Raw genomic sequence first — 17,831 nt, forward strand, 5'->3', positions numbered from 1 at the left:
GAGAAAATATTAAGAGAATGTTGACTAAACTATCATTTCCAACTTGCATAGGTTGAAAAAACAAATGTTGAGAAAACCAAGTTAGGTTACATTGCAGCAGTTTTAATGTAACCAAGTTTCCTTCATGCTCAATAGCATCGCAGGTTAGATGCAGTATCAAAGTCAAGTCAGCTTCTCTGAGTGTCTCAGATTAAAAGCTGAATGGCTCTATCATTTGTTTTATGTTTGATCTTAGCCCACCTCCACTGAAAACCATCAACAGTTTTAACATTATTAAAGATTGTGGATACTTAAAGGAAGTGTGTAGCAAAAATAAGTTTAGGACCTTAAAATCGTATAAAAAACTAAAATTCAAATGAGCTTTTGGGGAAAATGACTGTGCAGAGGTTCTCTTTCAAAACTTGTCATGGTTTGCTAATTAACAAAAAGTTTCAGCTGTCTTTATTCCAGGCTAGTCTGCATTCCTTCTTTACTGTCAGTGACTGGGAGGGGCTCGGCTATCAGGGACATGCTGTCACACCCAGGCCAGGTATGAGAGTGGCTGCACACCTGTCATTCCTTTAAACGCCCAGAACATGGCACACCTATTCACAGATTTTTCACTTACTCATAGGAGGAGAATCTTTTCTCTGGTTGAATGTTTCTAGTCATTTTAGAGCTAGAAGTGTTAACCTACAACCTTATGCCTTTTAAAAGTCTTCCCATAGATTTGTTCCTCTTTCCAAGACTTTCCTGCATATAGTCTTCCCACCAATTATCTTCATTGCTGGAAAATCAAGGCATCCACACGGCATAATGCTGCCACTACCCCGATTTCTAATGGAGGCATGTTCCAGAGGGGCCTGTGCTGCTTTACCTCTGTACAATGTTTATTTTTTTTTATGTAACCAGTGAAGTGGTAAATGTTAATATAAATGATTAAAACAGAATTTAAAATATATGAAATTTTGTAGCAAGAAGAAACATTTCTTCTTCAGTCAAGGTTTTCTATCAGGGCTTTGTATGGAGCATCGTAATACTTTTATCAGCGCACATGAGTAAAGTACAAAGTCTGCTGTCATAATGTGGTAAAAGATCGAGTCCCCAGGGACACAGGTTTGTGATCAGCTTGAATCAGCTGGTTCGACTCACTCATGATTCTAAAGCTTCAGAGATCAGTGTCATATTTTCAGCGTTGATTCATCTAGACTGTGCTAGAAAGATATCTCAACACAAAAGCTGAGGAGCAGGTTTACTAGCACTCCACCCAGGTCCATTAATTCTCAGCCTACAAGCAGAAACTACTAATTAGGAGGGAAATGATGACGATTCAGGAGGAAGAAAAATGTAGAGTGAGATTACAAAAAAAGAGAAAATTGTTTCTTTGATTCGGCTTCCAGGCCACTCCCTGGGGTGGCCTCCCCTTCAGGTTAAAAGTAGAAGCAATGACGAAGGTGCGACTTCACTGTGAGAAGTGATAGACAGGTGTTCTGAGCTGAGACGAAGCCAGGAGTTTATCTTTGAAAACGATTTACAGAGCCATCTTCAGAGGTAGGCCTCATATTTCCCATTCAAATCATTCAGTTAAAATTATATCATTTTAACATTTATAGTTGTTGTTTTAACCTAAAATAGAAATGTTTATTTGATCATATCTGTGAATATGCATGATTGAGGTTCAGAGGAAGCCGGACTTTCTCTCCATTCTCCAGAGTTAAACTTGCAGTGTTACTGAGAATGCTTTGCTTAACAGTTATGCACTTTTTCCTGGCAATAAGCCACTTACATTTTTTTTTTAATGATAAAAAAAAATCACATTAAGAGTGCTTTCAGTTTTTATGAGCAGCTGATTTACTCCACAGATTTGCACCAGGAAGACATTCTTTCAGTGAGAGCAGTTTTTTTTTGCTCTCACTGTTTTATTTGCTGACTGATGTCTGTTTGAAGAATGAAGCTAGATCTCTGGAGTCATTTCAGACAGAAATAACAAACGGAAACAATTCAAATATTTTCCACACTTTGAAGTGATAGTTACTTCTTTAATAGTCACATCTATTGTTGGTCTGGCAGCTGAACTAAAATAGTAAACAGTTTTCACTCAATGCAGGGAAAGCAGTGATTTCATCCTGCTGATTTCAGGCTCTCTAGAAAGAGGTTTAAATAAAAGAGAAGATTAATGAAATGTTTTTTTTTCTTTTTTTTTTTTTTAATGAAACTATGTTACGGGATTGTTGCTCCACCTTACTATTTTTATTACAAATGTGAGCTTTTTTTTTTTTTTTTTTTTTTTTTTTTTTTTTTAGCAAATAAGGATTACTTTAAATACGGAATGCTTACAAAGTGTAGAAACTTAATAAAAATACTGATCCTGGAGCGTGTGACTGATGATTATTTTTTCCTCTTAAGAGTATATCTGCTTTTGGATTCTGGGATTTACTGCCTTTTGGTATGTTACTGTATGCCCCTCTTGTTTTGCTGACAATGCTGTGTTTGGAGAAGGAGTGTTGTGGAGGGTGGGTGTGTCTGCATGGGGGCCAAAAATCAAGACAAACCAGTTTACAGCTTAATCATTGAGTCTGGACGGAAGGTGCAGTGACAAACTAAATGACATTCAGTCATTAAAGTAAACTGCAGAGGAAATGATTAAAAATGTGCAGAAGGTGATAGAAAAAGTGGTTTCTGAACAGTTCTGTTTATTAAAAAATATGTTGAGAATCAACAAGCTTCTTTCCATTGATATTCTAAGGCTGTAGCGCCACCTGGTTCCCAGTTTACAGTGCTGCATTCTCTGTGTTTTTCAGGTGAAAGTCCAACATGAGCTACTCTAGTTGTAAGTACTGAACTTATAATGAATAATAAAACTGAAAATGACTTTCAAATAGTTTAAAGTAGAGTTAAAAAGTATATATCCTGTCAAGACTTTTGCCTTTTCCTCACAATTGAATGTTTCAAATCATAAACTTTGTTTTACAATTTGACAAAGATAAACAGATTAAAAGAAGATTATTTTTTATTATTATTATTATGATTATTACAACAAAAACAATAACTATATATATGTATATATATGTATATATATATATATATATATATATAAATTTGGATTTTTTTGGATTAAATTTGGATTTTTTTTAAATCCCCTCACCTAAATTTAAACCTGCTCTTTACTTGGTATAACTCAAAAAAAAGAAGAATTTAGCTTGATGAGCTCTTCTCTTTATGTTAGTTTTGTTTTAAAATGTAATTCGGATATATCCAGACTTTATTGTAGACAGAGCTGCAAAATAAAGTAAAGTAAAATATCGAGTAAAGTTTGAAATTAGGTTTTTGGGACATATCTGTGAACCANTATATATATATATATATATATGAATATATATATTACATTTTTACACCATTTCTAAGGATTCCGGGTTTCATATATGCCCAGTTAAATCCATTAGCTTCAGATAAACAACAGAATCCCCCCAAAACTGCATCAATTACTCATTTAGCTTAATCATCACAGACATCAATTGAATTGATTTATATCAGATCATTAAACAATATGGAGCAGACTGAGCAATAAATGTTATCTATGTGAGGGTTCAAAAGCCTAAACCATTGGTAACCGTGGTGATGTGATATAATGGAGTTGCTTTGCTTTTTTTTCAGAACTGCACAACCATAAATTCTGCTCTACAGCAGAAAAAAAAAAATCCTGATAATTCAGCAATCAATTCATAATCTAAAGGTCAAATAGCTGGGTAACCAAGTAGGACAATAATCCACCTTTAACCTGATTTCGCTGCTGCAGCATTAACGTAAACATTCAACTTAACACTTAATGGCACTTCCTTTTACACATGGTGGATGTTTTAGTTATTACATTAAGCATAATATGACTTTTCCATAAAGGAGGAGGTCAGTCTAGGAAGCTTTTTTTGCTTTATAAATAAAATCATGATTTAAAAACAGGTTATCTTTGCCTGACATTATGACCTGTTTAATAATCTGAAGCATTTAAACAAATGAGAACTCTTTAACATGACAAATAGTTGTTCAGACAATTGTATATATAGTTATTGGGCACAACTATAAATATGCTTTTTATAATAGATTTTCATATAAACGCTAAGCTCTCTAATAATAATGGAGCTTTTCAGCAGGTGGCCCCAAATATTTCTTATATCAATATGTTATATATTTAAATATATCTATACATAATATATCACTTGAAATAATTGAATCTAGTTAATTATGACTTAAAGTCTCCATGTAATTTTGTATAACCTTAAGCAGAAATGTTTGATATTTATGGTAACTTTGACACAGAAATTATGGTTAAATGACTGCTATTTATGTGGAGTTATTTTGATTGAATATTAATATCCTTAAACCCACTGAATTCATTAGTAGTTTTTTAAACCTTATTGTTTGGTACCTTATACAAAATTTGCAACTTTCCTCTTTGTAAAATTACACAAGTACAAGAATTGACTGTCTGCTGATTTAGTCAGGGTATCTTCCGTGGACGTCAGTGTTTTTAGCTGTTTAACAGAAATGTTGCTGTAGCTTGGCAACTGCTGTTTCAAAACAGGCTTTCCTAAAGGCGATGGAAAGGTGGGGCTCCTTTAGATTCCATTCCATGACTGTTTGTGTTTTTCCTAACCAGAAATATTTCCAAACAACTCAATCGGTCTGCTTTGCAAGCAAGATCGTCTTATTTCTCCCAGCTGGACTGGAGACCCTAGCAACAAGTGGGGGAGGGTCAGCAGGGAATCACTGTATTAGAGTTAATTTTTTCCCCCCTGTAGTAGAAGTTAGTTAAAATGACCTCTGGTGTCTCAAAAATACCTTTAGGCACATTAAGCTATTTGTTGTAATGTCCAAATATTTGCTAGAGTGACGACAGTTATGTCTGCTTTCAGCCAAGACCCTGCTGAAGGACAACAGCTGGATTAGAAAGACTGACGATGAAGACGAGCCTGTCGAGTAAGTCACAAAACAGATGCAGCAGTGAGGTTTGGCTGGACAGACGAGAGTTACCTGTAATCAGCGCACCTTCAGAGACACTTACATTCCTTTAGAAAGTCAACGTGTTGACGCATAACTGCATGAATGAATGGATGCATTCATTTTGGGTTTTTTTTTTCAATCCCACAGCCGAGACCCAAACTTTGGCAAAACTGTCTTGAGTCGAGTCAAGAGCAGTGAAACTTCTCTGAGGTAAAACAAACATGTAAATCACAAGTACTAAGTGACTAGTGGGATTTATGAATTTTAATTCTCCATATATATATATATATATATATATATATGTATATGTATGTATGTATGTATGAATATGTACGTTTTCATTTCCCTTTTTTCCCATTTACACAGTAACTCAGAAACTGAGCCACAGAAAACCACGGTAACAAAAAGTTCATCTTCATCTGTGCAAGCTCTCAGCAAGAGGTAAAGTCACTCTAGCTTGATAACCTTTTTAAAGATGAGCAATAAATAAATAGCTAAATAAATAGATCGCAAGAAAAACCTTAACTTAAGAGTTTCATCGTTGCAGGTTCAGTGGAAGTAAAGAGGAGCTGAAAACCACGTGGGTTTATTCTACTTTTTGTTACTCCTACATTTACCATTAATAATATTTGTGTAAATATTTATTTAAAATATGATCATATTTAAGTTGGGTTCTAGTGTAGACCTGTGTCTAATGTATGTTTCTGTTCTTTTAGCACCACCCCTTCTTCCTACTCAAAAAGGTACATTATTATATATTATATTCTTGTATAGATATAGATTTTGTGTTTTATATGCAGATTCATATACATTTTTTATGCTTAAACCCGTTTTTTGTTCAATCAGACCATTAAGTGGGAAGACAGAACCTTCCAGCAGGTAAGCATTACTCAGATAACACTAAGGCCTATAGAGTCACCCCTGGGTAATTAAATCAATCTGTTATCGCACCTGCATCAATCTCATACTGCAGTATTTTTCCAAAAGGGAATTTTGGATGCTTTATTCTGCCTCCTTTACCAGCCTCCGGATTTTTTATTCCTGTTGATAAACAGACATGGTTCCTCCTTCAGCTTTGCTTGTCAAAGTTTCCATTGAACTGAGCGTATTAATTTGAGTGTATGTAAGAAAACCTTTACCTCACTAGTGACTGGCGACTAAAGTATAACTAACCTAAAATACATCTTATATATACTTTCTAATTTTAAAGAGTGAGTGATAAAAATGTGCCTCTTTATCATGTCATAACAATACGCCAGGATGGAGTTCATCATGCCATAGGATGCACCACCTATCCTTTAATATTCAAAGTCGTCATAAAATGGATTTCTATTATGCAAATGGATAATTATTACTAATTAAAATGTTTATAAAGACTCTGGTTCATTTAAAAAGGTAAAGTAAAAATAAATTGATCTTTATTGCTCTCACAACTCTCTGCATTTAAGCCATCCCCTTTGGGGAACAGTGGGCTGCCATTGTGCAGCGCCCGGGGAGCAGTGTGGGGTTAAGGGTCTTTGTTCAGGGAGCCAGAGTGGCAGTCTGTGGGAATGGGTTTCAAACTCACAACCTCAGGATTCCAAGCCCCATGCCCTAAACACTAGGCTACCATTCCCCCTTTAAAGTACACTTTAAAACATGATTGGGTACATTTAGTCATCAAGATTTTCTCTCATTTACCCAAAAGATTTCCCCCTCACTGTATGTGTTTTTCAACATGTTTTGAGATTTTGCTGCTGCAATACAAGTTGTGTTAATATTAGTTTTATTTATCTACTTTTTTGACATATATTTTACGAGAGATGTCAAAATATGTGTTGAAAATTAAACTTTATGAAAAACAAAAATATTTCACAGCATTTTTGTTTTAGAACCACAGTTGATAACCAGCAAGAAAAATGTAGAGTAGAAATAAAGGATTTATTGATTATTTTTGCCCTCTTTCAGCACTAAAACAAAAACTGTGACCAAAGATGGGACAACTGAGACCACCACCACCATTACCACCACCCAAAGTGTCAAGTAAGGAATAATATATCCGTCCTAAAGTATTTTGATTTGTTCCATCACTGTAGATGTTTACTCATTATCGTGGCCTTTTAATTAAATCTTTTATTTCTGTATAGGTCCCCTGTGACCAAATCGCCCACTAAAACGGAGACTTTCATGGAGCGCGTCAAGGCCTCAAGCAAAGGGTAAAAATTGATCCAATTCAAGACAGAAAAAAAATATATTTTAAATTGCTGCTGTTGTGTAACATAAACTACATTGTGTTGTTAGTTAATGTTTTTTTTAAAGAAAAATTAGATTTTCATTGCCATATATTAGAAATCATCTGCCAAACACTGCCATTGGTCAGTGAAATCACTATTTAATACGCTGTGCAATAACTATATATATAAATGTCTATCTGTGTATATATATATATATATATATATATATATATATATATATATATATATATATATATATACCTATTTAATACCATGTGCACTATATTTATAAATACCTATTTATATAAAAATCTATTTAATACCCTGTGCAATAACTATATTTAAAAATACCTATTTATATAACTACCTATTTAATACCCTGTGCAATAACTATATTTATAAATACCTATTTATATAAATACCTATTTAATACACTGTGCAACAACCTGCGCAATAATCCTGTTAAATAAGTGATTATTTTTTGACCATTGAGCCGATGTGACAAGTGATATCTCCACTGTAAGATCAATAGTCTATCTTATCTTTTCTTATCTTGAAATTATTCTCTATGTGGGTTTTTAAAGCTGCACCAGCAGCACTAAAAGCAATTATTTATTTACCTAATTATTCCATTAAAATACTAATTTGAGAAGTTTCTAAGGCATTCAATGGCATCAAAAACACAGGACAGTCTTAATAAAGTATGTTTGCTTCTGAGTCTTAAAATGTTCATTTACGTTATTATAATTGAAAATAAAGGTTGGTTGTCATGTCTTCTCACATTTAGTTCACAGTATTCAACCTACTCACCTACCAAGACGACAAAACCAACAATCACTCCTAAAGAGTAAGTTAGAAGCCCTTTACGTTGTAATTAAATTGTCATTTGTACCTTTCTTTTATATTTAACTTATAATATATCTCCAACCAGTGCGGAGGACCAGCTTTACAACTCACTCACCCCCTCGCCAGGGAAGGAGGATTCTAAAACTACGGACAGGTGACATTTTTTTAATAACAGAGCTTAAAATTTTAGGAATCAGGCTTTCGTATAAGGCAATGCTTGGATAAATACTTATTACAATTTTTTTTATTTTTGTCTCCATAGAAAAACAACAGTGACAACAACTGAGACTGTGACGGTAAAAACTGACAGCAATGAAAAGTAAGTTTGATCCCATACTTTCATAGGTCTCATCCCTCCAAATTATACAACTTCCTGTTAGGTGACACTATTTAATCGGATAAATATACCACTAAATGAACTCTAGGCAACATAGATGCAAAAATCTCTTTGCATCTATGTCAAACGCATGTTAAAGGTAGAGTGGAGGATTTTTTTTTGTTGGGTGGATCATTAAAATATGTGGTCCTCCTAATTGTCGATCATTCTGGTTATTTATTTACGTAAGGCCGTCCTACGTGCTCGTCCCCATTTTCACTTACCAGTGGTGAGTCTGACATAGTGGAAAAATTGGAAATCTTTTGGAAAGTAAGCTTGCCTGAGAGATGCAAACATCAACTTTTAAAGAGAGCGTGCATGAGGAGAAATGGGCATGTGCATGCTCTCACACGTGTTTAATAGGCATTCCCTCTTGGGAGCGGGTACAGGGTTGTGCATATACTTTTTTTTTTTAAAGTGGAGAAGGTGAGTCTTTTTTAAAATTCATAAAAATCCTCCACCATACCATTAAGATGTGATCCATTATGTGATGCAGTGCAGTGCCACATAATCAGAGATGGCAAAAGTACTCACTTTCCGTACTTGAGTAAAAGTACAGATACTTGTGTTAAAAAATACTCTGGTAAAAGTGGAAGTACTGATTAAACTTCTTTACTCAAGTAAAAATAACAAAGTACAGGCTTGTAAATTTACTTAAAGTATAAAAGTAAAAGTAGAAACCACTTTTTTCATGCCGTTGCCTACATTTTAAATGGATGTCTGCCAATAGGACTAGATCTCCGTTGTGTTCATTTTCAATCATCTCGTCGTCCATGCTACTATGCTAACGCCACCGCCACCAAGCTGCAATGATTTGCTGCGAATGAATACCGCCGAATCTGTCGATTCATCTTGTAGTGGTGCGTCAAATGCAACGTAGATTCCCATCCAATTAGATTGAAATTGGTATTGATGACGTGAAAAACAATAACGGTAACTCCACTGAAATTATTCAAACCTAAAGTAACGAGCCAATTTTTTAAAATGTAAGGAGTAGAAAGTACAGATATTTGGGTAAAAATGTAAGGAGTAGAAGTAAAAAGTCGCCATAAAAATAAGTAGTAAAGTAAAGTAAAAATATCAGAAAAATCTACTTGAGTACAGTAACAAAGTATTTGTACTTCGTTACTTCCCATCTCTGCACATAATGCATTAAAATGCGATGTAAACCGGTCTAATACATTGTGATAAAATGTGCCACAGCATTTTACAATACATGATTTGCAATAATATATGCAACATGATACTATATAGTGTTATACAATGTTCTATTTTTTGATGCAACATAACTCTAATGTGATCTAAGGCATAATAATGCAACACAGTATAATATAAGAACATATTGTTATAAGACATGTGTCTTATATTAATACACAGAGTGAAATGTAACTGCATAATGTTTACTTATTATAACAGGCAATTGATTTTTTGATGGGTACATTATATCTTAACAGGGCTGACGACAACCTGTATGAATCCCTCATGCCCAATTCCATCACATCTCCTGACAGGTGAGACATTGTTTTTACAATTAAAAAAACAACCTAGTGTGTTATTCTGATGCTCAAACATCCAATCACTATCTCAGCAGCACAATCACCACAAAGACAAAGACTGTTGTGGACAGCAGCAAAGAGTGAGTCGCCAAAAACTGTTTTTATTTTTCATTTCAAATGCATCCAAATAGATAAGACGCTCATTTCAAATGCTTGCATTTAGAACAAATCAAAAAGAATAGATATGTTTGTCTTAATTCGAAAACTCAAAGTTGGCAAAAAAACAAACAAATGAGAAGCTGCTATAATCGTAATCTTGAACATAAATTGGCCACAGATTTACTGCATCAGCAGTTAATACTCCCCACAATGAGTTGTTATATAATGTCTTTTTTTTTCTTTCTCGATCTTCTGTTGAGAAAATGCAGGCTGATTCAGGGCTCAGATGCTCTGTAGGTGTGAGAACAGTGAATGTGTGAGGGTACAGTGTACTTGTTGACTTCCTCTGTGTGTTTTCTGCTCCGTTAAGCCACAGAATTGGCAGACTGAGGGACATATTAACTGTAAATGGATCTTAGCAATTGAAAAATAAGTCTATACTAAATGGGAACAGGTTGGTAATAAAAATTTTAAACAACCGCTTTTGTAAAACATCACTGATCCATAATCAATTCATCCATTAATTCAAACATATTCTTAATCCTAATAATTATGTAATAACCACTACAGTATGACTTATTTTGAAAAAGCTGTAAATATGTCCTTTTCATATGTGTATGAAATGTGACCTGCAGTTGTTACCACAATGTTTGAGCCCAATGTTTTGCAAAGAATAATTTTTTATTTCATATTGATAATAAGAAGCAGTATATTTGGCACCCTACTGAATAAATATATTCTTTCTTGCAGCGCTGAGAATCAGCTGTATGACTCACTGATTCCCGATTCTATCAAAGACAAGGATGGAGACAGGTAGCACTCTTTTTCTGAACTGCACATTTTAACCTATGTAAATCACCAGTAGCTGGTTATATCCCAGTTATGAAATGTTGAGCAGAAATATATGTAACTCTGGACATAAGATGCTTAAACATTTTTTTTTATCTCAGTTACAGAAAAACAACTATTTCCAGCAGTGAGACTGTGTCGGTGAAGAGGTCTTACAATGGGTGAGTTAATCCGCCTCATACACGCAGCAGGTCAGACCTTTAGAATGAGTATGACTATGAGCCTTGGGCAGGAAGTGATCCCGCAGCACAATGCTGCCACCACCATACAGTTTCTACATTATTGTTAGGTTTTAAAACCTCATCTTTACTTCTGACTCCTCTCATTATTGTGTCCAAAAATATTTTTTTCTCAAACTGGAGAACATTTCTCCAGAGAGCTTTCGGCCTGTCCATATGGGCAGCTGCAAAATTTATCTAAGATTTATATAAAAAAAAAAAAAAAGTGTATTTTGAAGAAGGGGTTCTTTCTTTATTGGCACACTCCCTGTCCATGATGATGTTAAACTCGTAGATAGTGACCCTGGTATAACGATATCTTCCTATTCATTTCTAGCTACATACCAAAAAAGCAACTAATTCAAATTCCTACAAAAATTTCTGAAGTTTATGAATGGCTGCAAAAACAATGGGATTTCTCTGTTATTCACAAAGTGGCATTTATCCAAATGTTAATGGGAACACAGGTCATACCTGAGGTTGGTTGTGTTATTTAGATAGTGTGTGAATGAGAGGAAATGAAAGTTCTTAATTTATAAATCCACTCCTTGATATATTATTTAAAAAATCCCCTGCTAATTAACTGTTAAAATGTAGCATTAAAAGCACAAAATGAAAGCTTAAATGCCTATAGAGCATACATGCAAACATCTAACAGGAAGTCTATGGTTCTAAAGCTACTATTAACATAACGTTTAATAGCAATAACAGTGCTTATAATACTGGGTCGTCTGTTGAAATGTTTTGTCTTATTTTGATTTCAAGAGATGACACCAAAACGACAACAACCGTAACAAAGTCCCCCTCAACGTAAGATGAAACCTCCATCTCTCATTTATGTGTATCTGAGTTAGGGCTGTGATTGACGTCTGTCCCTAATGTTTTTATTCTAACAGGCCTGTGGATGACCTGTACGACTCCCTCCTGCCTAAAGGCATCACATCCCCTGTCAGGTGAGACGTCTCAGCCTTTAATGAGCAGATAAAATAGACCAGTTGTTCAATGCATTGGTAAAATATTTCATCTCTCAACAGTTCAAGCACCACAGTGAAGGACACTGTCATAGTCACCAGCAGGAAAGAGTGAGTGGCTTTGTCTTTCTTTTTCAAACATTGGAGAAAAAAACAATTCTCAGGAATGAACTTATGTTTTTTTTCTTCTTTTTTACAGGGAAGAAAGCCCATCAACACCGTCCTCCACACGAACCACCAGGTGAGAAAAGAATAAGGCCTACTTCCTACATAATAACAAAAATTGATTGCTTTTTTAATCGTAATGCACCTGGCTCTTGTAACTGTGGAGCAAGCGATTATTTAAAGCCTTTTACTTAGTGCTCTGCACAATTTTTTTTTGTTGCCATTTTAACCCAGATTTCCCTGCAAAACTGGGAGTTTTATGTACTAATCAATCCCAAGTTGCACAAGTACAGAAAATTATGCATCCTTTTAAGTTTTTTTCTTAAAAAGAAAAAGAGGTGATATTGAACAGTATATAAGTAACCTGAGTTAAAGCTATGCTTTGATGTAAAGCGTTTAATAGTAGCTCTGGCTGCTTGTTTAGGGTCTTTGTGCTGCTGGAAGGTGAACTTAACAAATCTCTTGTCCTTTCCAGTTTTTATAGCAAGAGAAGTTTTTTTTAATTCATTAGTTGAACTAAAACAGAGACAATCCCTTTACTGAATCCAACCTTTGCTGTTTTGATGCGCAGCTACAGCTCATACACTGATGATACACCCTACACTCGCAGCGGTTCATACAGGTAAATGATCTAGCACTATAAATTATATCTGTGGGGTTTCTGTTTTCTTTAATCTATTCTGTGTTTGTGCAACTACAGCAGCGACTATAAAACCTACTCCTACTCCAGAACAGACTCCAGGTGGGTGGCACAATGAGTGGGCACACTTAAGATAAAGAATAGGTGAAAGTGAGAGGTAAATGTATCTGTTATTCTGTTTTTGTTGCAGTTATGAGTACAGCAGCCTCAACAGCCCCTCTCACTATTCCTCCACATCCTACAAGAGTAGCAGGTATGAAATTATCTGAAATGTGGATAGATTTTGGTGGAAAATATTTGTTATAATAACAAAATTGTTTTGATTTAAATTAGGATAGGTTTTGGTGCTAAATTTTTGTTATAATACTTTTTTTTTACTCACACAGCTTGTCAGATGACATTCTGTCTGATCCAATCTACTCCAAATCTTCCAGCAAGAGTGTTTATCAATCCTCTGAGAGGTAAGAAAACAGCATCAGCATAAAAAGAAAAGAGAAACCTAAAAAAGAAGTGAATATGAAAGTTTAGATTTGCCAGAAGCTAAATACAAAGTCAGTGTCGTACTTCTTCTGATGTAAATCACCCCTTAGGTTTACAACGCTCATTACTTGAGCATGTTAGCTTAGCATATATCCGAACCTGTGGAGAAGCTTGATAAAAAACAATGATCTGTTCGGGCAAATCCATGTTAATGTTCAGAGCAGTTATACCGAGACACTACAACGTGAGAAGAAAAGGACATGTTCACCAATGCATTCAGGTCTTATTATTTTGACAACATTATTCACTACAAAAATGTGTTAAAGGGGTCATAGAATGCAAAACTGAGTTTACATTGACATAGATCAATAACGAGAGTTCAGGGGGTGACATGGACGTACAGAGAAGTTCAAACCCCATCGACACCTTCTTTCTCTGCAAATCCTACAATGCAAAACTTCCACCACAAAATGGGCGAAATCAAACGAAGCCTCGAATTGACGTCACTTCGTCACCATTTAACTGCATGCAGGGTCGCTGACTAGACGGGACCAGGGGGAAGCAGGCAGGACGAAGCATGGGTCCGCCGTTGTACAGGCTACCGTCACTGGGTCGGGTTTGGTCACTCCGTCCCCCACTGGCTCCCTGTTTCGACTGCATGCTGCACTGTAGTCGACCAAAATCCCGGACGATTTTGAAATTCCCCCCCAGACATTTTTTTTAGGTATGAAAAGTAGGGTATGTCAGACAAAAAGAGGTCGTCTGGTCACCCTACCATATCAACAATTTGATGTTTCAGGGAGTAACCTTTGCTCAGCAGCTTCGCTCATTGTAAACCAACCAATCAGCGCACAGCTCATCTAAACATTCATGATCATACCATACAAGGAAGAAAACCTGTCGTTTCATTCTAGGGCTTTTAATCAGGCTTGCATTAGGGCTCATAGAACAGCAAATATGCCATTTTCAGCCCAACTAATGTTACACACCCTATTCAGAGACCTTAAGGACCAGCACCAAATGCCCTATATAATCATTTTATGGCTCCTTTAAGGTTGGTTTTTTAGTAATGTTTAAATGTTTAAATGTGTGCAGCCTAAAAGTCTTAGATAACTCTTTGTCAATTAAAAGCTTGAAGAGTCATTAATCAAAAAGAAGCTTATGCTCTAAGAACCGAAAGATATCTGTTGATTGAACGTCTTATAATATTCCTGCAAAGACAGGAATTACTGGCTGTTGAGTTATAAGTCTTCTCTAAGACAACATTAAAGGTAACATGTTGTATTAACTGTTAAACAAGACTGACGATGATCATGTTTGAACCAGGCCTGTGCTGGAGAAGGACCTGTGCACCTCCTGCCGTAAGCCCTTCACTGGTGATGCCAAGATGGTCCTGGACGAAATGAAGATCAACTGCCACGCATCCTGCTTTAAAGTAAGCCCTTTGATTTCACCACGCTATTTTTCTCCATGAACTCAACCAATCAGGACATTTGTGGTTGCAATGCAGCAAAATGTGTAAATCCATACCACTCCCTATCAATATATATTTAAAATAATCAAAACAAATCACTGAAGTCCTCATTGTGGTATTATGATATACACACAGTGTATTTCAAGCAGTTCTTACATAAATGTACTTATTGACATTTATCCAGTGAAGGACTGATGCTAATAGCCATCAGCTGTAGCTGCTATGTACTAAGCATGATTATCCCTCCCTCCTTTAAGCATCTGCTTCCTTTGGCAGTGTGACGTCTGTAACGGCTCTCTGGGTAATCTGAAAGCCGGGGACAGCATGTGGATCTACAAACGCATGGTGCACTGCGAGAACTGCTTCGAAATCACCAGAGGTAAATGAGCCATCTCATCGGTGTTCCTGCATTCAGTTCTCCAATCAATAAATATCAATAAACACTATTCCTTTCCTCCCTCACAGATAAATGGCGCCGCTGAGCCTCCTCTCAGATTAAGCCAACTGTTGCATTCTGATACTATGGGTGACGTGGGTCGTACTAAGACATCTTTGAGTGGGGTGCTTCCGAAAAAAAATCAGAGTTTCATCATGTGAATTACATTTTTATGTGGCAATACAGGCCACACATGGCATGAAATCTACTGTCCTTTACAAGTGTTGTCTTTACATCTATATTTTATATCTGTTTCTGTCCTAAATGTGCTTTTTGGGGACTTGTGAGCAATGCAAGAGGATACATTACAATACTGAGGGCCGGGGGCTTTTTCTTTGTGCAATAAGGCATATAAACTCCTATATATACACCGCCTCCCCCAAAATAAAAAGTCCTTGTTCTTTTAGTTTATGTTTACAGCTAAATTATTACGTGATAATACAGAGCCCCCAAACGTAACGCATTTGAAACCTTCGCCACAAGTCATGCAGAGGATAACAAAATGGCGTTATTAAAAATTCTGATTTTTTTTGTGTTGTTGTTGATTTTAGACAATTTTTATTGATTGGATGATTAAATCACAAGAAAAAGGCCAGGCTGTCTTTGTTGTTTGAGGGGAATATGAGTATATATGCATTTCCTCTTATAAGTCTGTCTTTGCCTTTGTAAAATCTGTAATTGGGTCAATAAAGCTGCAATAATATATGTTCAATGTCTTTTGCAATTTGTTATGCTCTAAAGAAACAAATTATTTGATTTTTTTTTTTTGTATTTTTTTTTAATTGCAGAAAAACAGATTAAATTATGTAAAAATGAATAGGATATAACTCCAAAAGGAAAGGCAAAGGTTATTGATCAGATCAGTTATTTTGAATCATATCTATTTGTATCTTTTTTGTCAACCTCCTATTTATGCCACCACTGTGACTTTTATATATGTATCACTAATATGTTTAAAAAGTGACTTTGAAAATTTTTAATTTTCTTTGTTGACATCTTAATGGTAGAGTGGAGGGTTTTCACGAATTTTTGAAAAGACCCGCCCTCTCCATAAAAAAAGCACATGCAAAACCCCGCACTCGCTCCTGAAAGGGAAGGTCTATTAAATGCGTGTGAGAGCGTGCACGAGCCCATTTCTCCTTGTGCACGCTCTGTTTAAAAGTGACTGTTTCAATCGCTTATACAAGCTTACTTTTCAAAAGATTTGCAATTTTTCCACTATGTCAGACTCAGCACCGGTAAGTGAAAATGGGGACGAGCATGTAGGAAGGCCTTACGTAAACATATCGCCAGAATGATTGACAATTAGGACGACCACTTGTTTTAATGATCCACCCGGAAAAAAAAAACATACTCCACTATACCTTTAACATGCATTTGACATATCTCCTTGCATCTATGTTGTCTAGAGTTTATTTAGTTGTATATTTATATGAAGTTGTATAGTTTTGAGGGATGAGACCTATGAAAGTATGGGATCAAACTTACTTTCCATTACTGTCAGTTTTTACCATCACAGTCTCAGTTGTTGTCACTGTTGTTGTGTGTTGCTATGAAGGAGACAAAAAAAAAACTCATAATGAGAATTTACCCAAGTATTACCTTATATTAAAGCCTGATTCCTAAAATTTTAAGCTCTGCTATTAAAAAAAAGTGAGTAAAAATTAGGATAAACACGTAGAACGGCCTTATGTAAACATATCGCCAGAGTGATTGACAATTAGGAGGACCACTTATTTTGGTGATCCACCTGGAAAAAAGTGTCGGGATTTGGTTGAGGTTTTTGGACCCAAATGCAGAGGCAGGGAGGCAGAGGGGAGTTTCTTGATGATTTAACGATGAGTAATCAAACAACTGAACATGGAGGCAGGAATCTAAAAATACACAAATCAAACAAGAAAACAAAGTCAAACTAACCAAAACCATGGAGACATTGAGGGGAAAACCATCACGAGGAGGAAAAACTCAATTAAACCGTGTTGGAGGAAGTTTGACGAGGAACCAGCACTGAAGAACTGCACAGAGAAATTATTTATGGGAGACTGAAACAAAGAGAGGGCTAACGAGCAGATAGGGAGCAGGTGTGAACAGGGCAGAAACAGGAAAGGAGCTAGGGAAAAAGGAGAACACAAGAGGGCAGCAGAGGGCAACAAATAAAAACCTGAAAACTGAAAATAACCAGAAAACACAACAAAATAAGAATTAAACCACTCAAACTAGAAAACAAGGAGCAAAGTAAAACTGAATACTCAAAAGAAAACATAACAGAACCAAGACTATGACAAAAAGAACATCCTCCACTATACCTCAAAATACTGCAGGGAATCAATTTGTTTGCAAAGGTTTTCTATGTGAATTTCTTAACTCTCTTCAGTTAAAAGTAAAACATCTACAATCAAGGGCGTATGTTTGATTCAACTTTGGTAGGGACACTATTGGTCTGATGTCATTGGTCCTAAGCAAAAATATGCATGCTTGTTTGTTATGCTTGACGTGAAAATCAGGGTGTATATCATTTAAAGAGTAAAGCA

General features: G+C 35.6%; 1 protein-coding gene across 2 annotated transcripts; it reads left to right on the forward strand.

Annotated features, from left to right (window-relative positions):
• The first annotated feature begins 1,338 nt into the window (after nucleotides 1-1,338).
• Nucleotides 1,339-15,685, forward strand: scel (sciellin). 2 transcript variants are annotated; one of them, XM_015398910.1, is made up of 28 exons: nucleotides 1,339-1,530; nucleotides 2,781-2,809; nucleotides 4,890-4,953; nucleotides 5,125-5,187; nucleotides 5,344-5,418; nucleotides 5,525-5,557; nucleotides 5,694-5,720; nucleotides 5,824-5,856; nucleotides 6,925-6,999; nucleotides 7,104-7,172; nucleotides 7,978-8,037; nucleotides 8,122-8,190; nucleotides 8,299-8,355; nucleotides 9,867-9,923; nucleotides 10,004-10,048; nucleotides 10,818-10,880; nucleotides 11,018-11,077; nucleotides 11,900-11,944; nucleotides 12,031-12,087; nucleotides 12,169-12,216; nucleotides 12,305-12,346; nucleotides 12,842-12,892; nucleotides 12,971-13,012; nucleotides 13,101-13,163; nucleotides 13,297-13,371; nucleotides 14,717-14,825; nucleotides 15,141-15,243; nucleotides 15,330-15,685. In XM_015398910.1, exons 2-28 carry the CDS (start codon nucleotides 2,794-2,796, stop codon nucleotides 15,344-15,346), a joined length of 1,518 nt encoding a protein of 505 aa, XP_015254396.1. In that variant the 5' UTR covers nucleotides 1,339-1,530; nucleotides 2,781-2,793; the 3' UTR covers nucleotides 15,347-15,685. The 2 variants fall into 2 exon arrangements, with proteins under 2 accessions (XP_015254396.1, XP_015254395.1); XM_015398909.1 differs by having other exon boundaries at nucleotides 1,341-1,530; nucleotides 10,001-10,048.
• The last annotated feature ends 2,146 nt before the right edge of the window (nucleotides 15,686-17,831 follow it).

Source organism: Cyprinodon variegatus, unplaced genomic scaffold (assembly GCF_000732505.1).
Source record: "Cyprinodon variegatus isolate N-32 unplaced genomic scaffold, C_variegatus-1.0 Scaffold971, whole genome shotgun sequence".
NCBI lineage: Eukaryota > Metazoa > Chordata > Actinopteri > Cyprinodontiformes > Cyprinodontidae > Cyprinodon > Cyprinodon variegatus.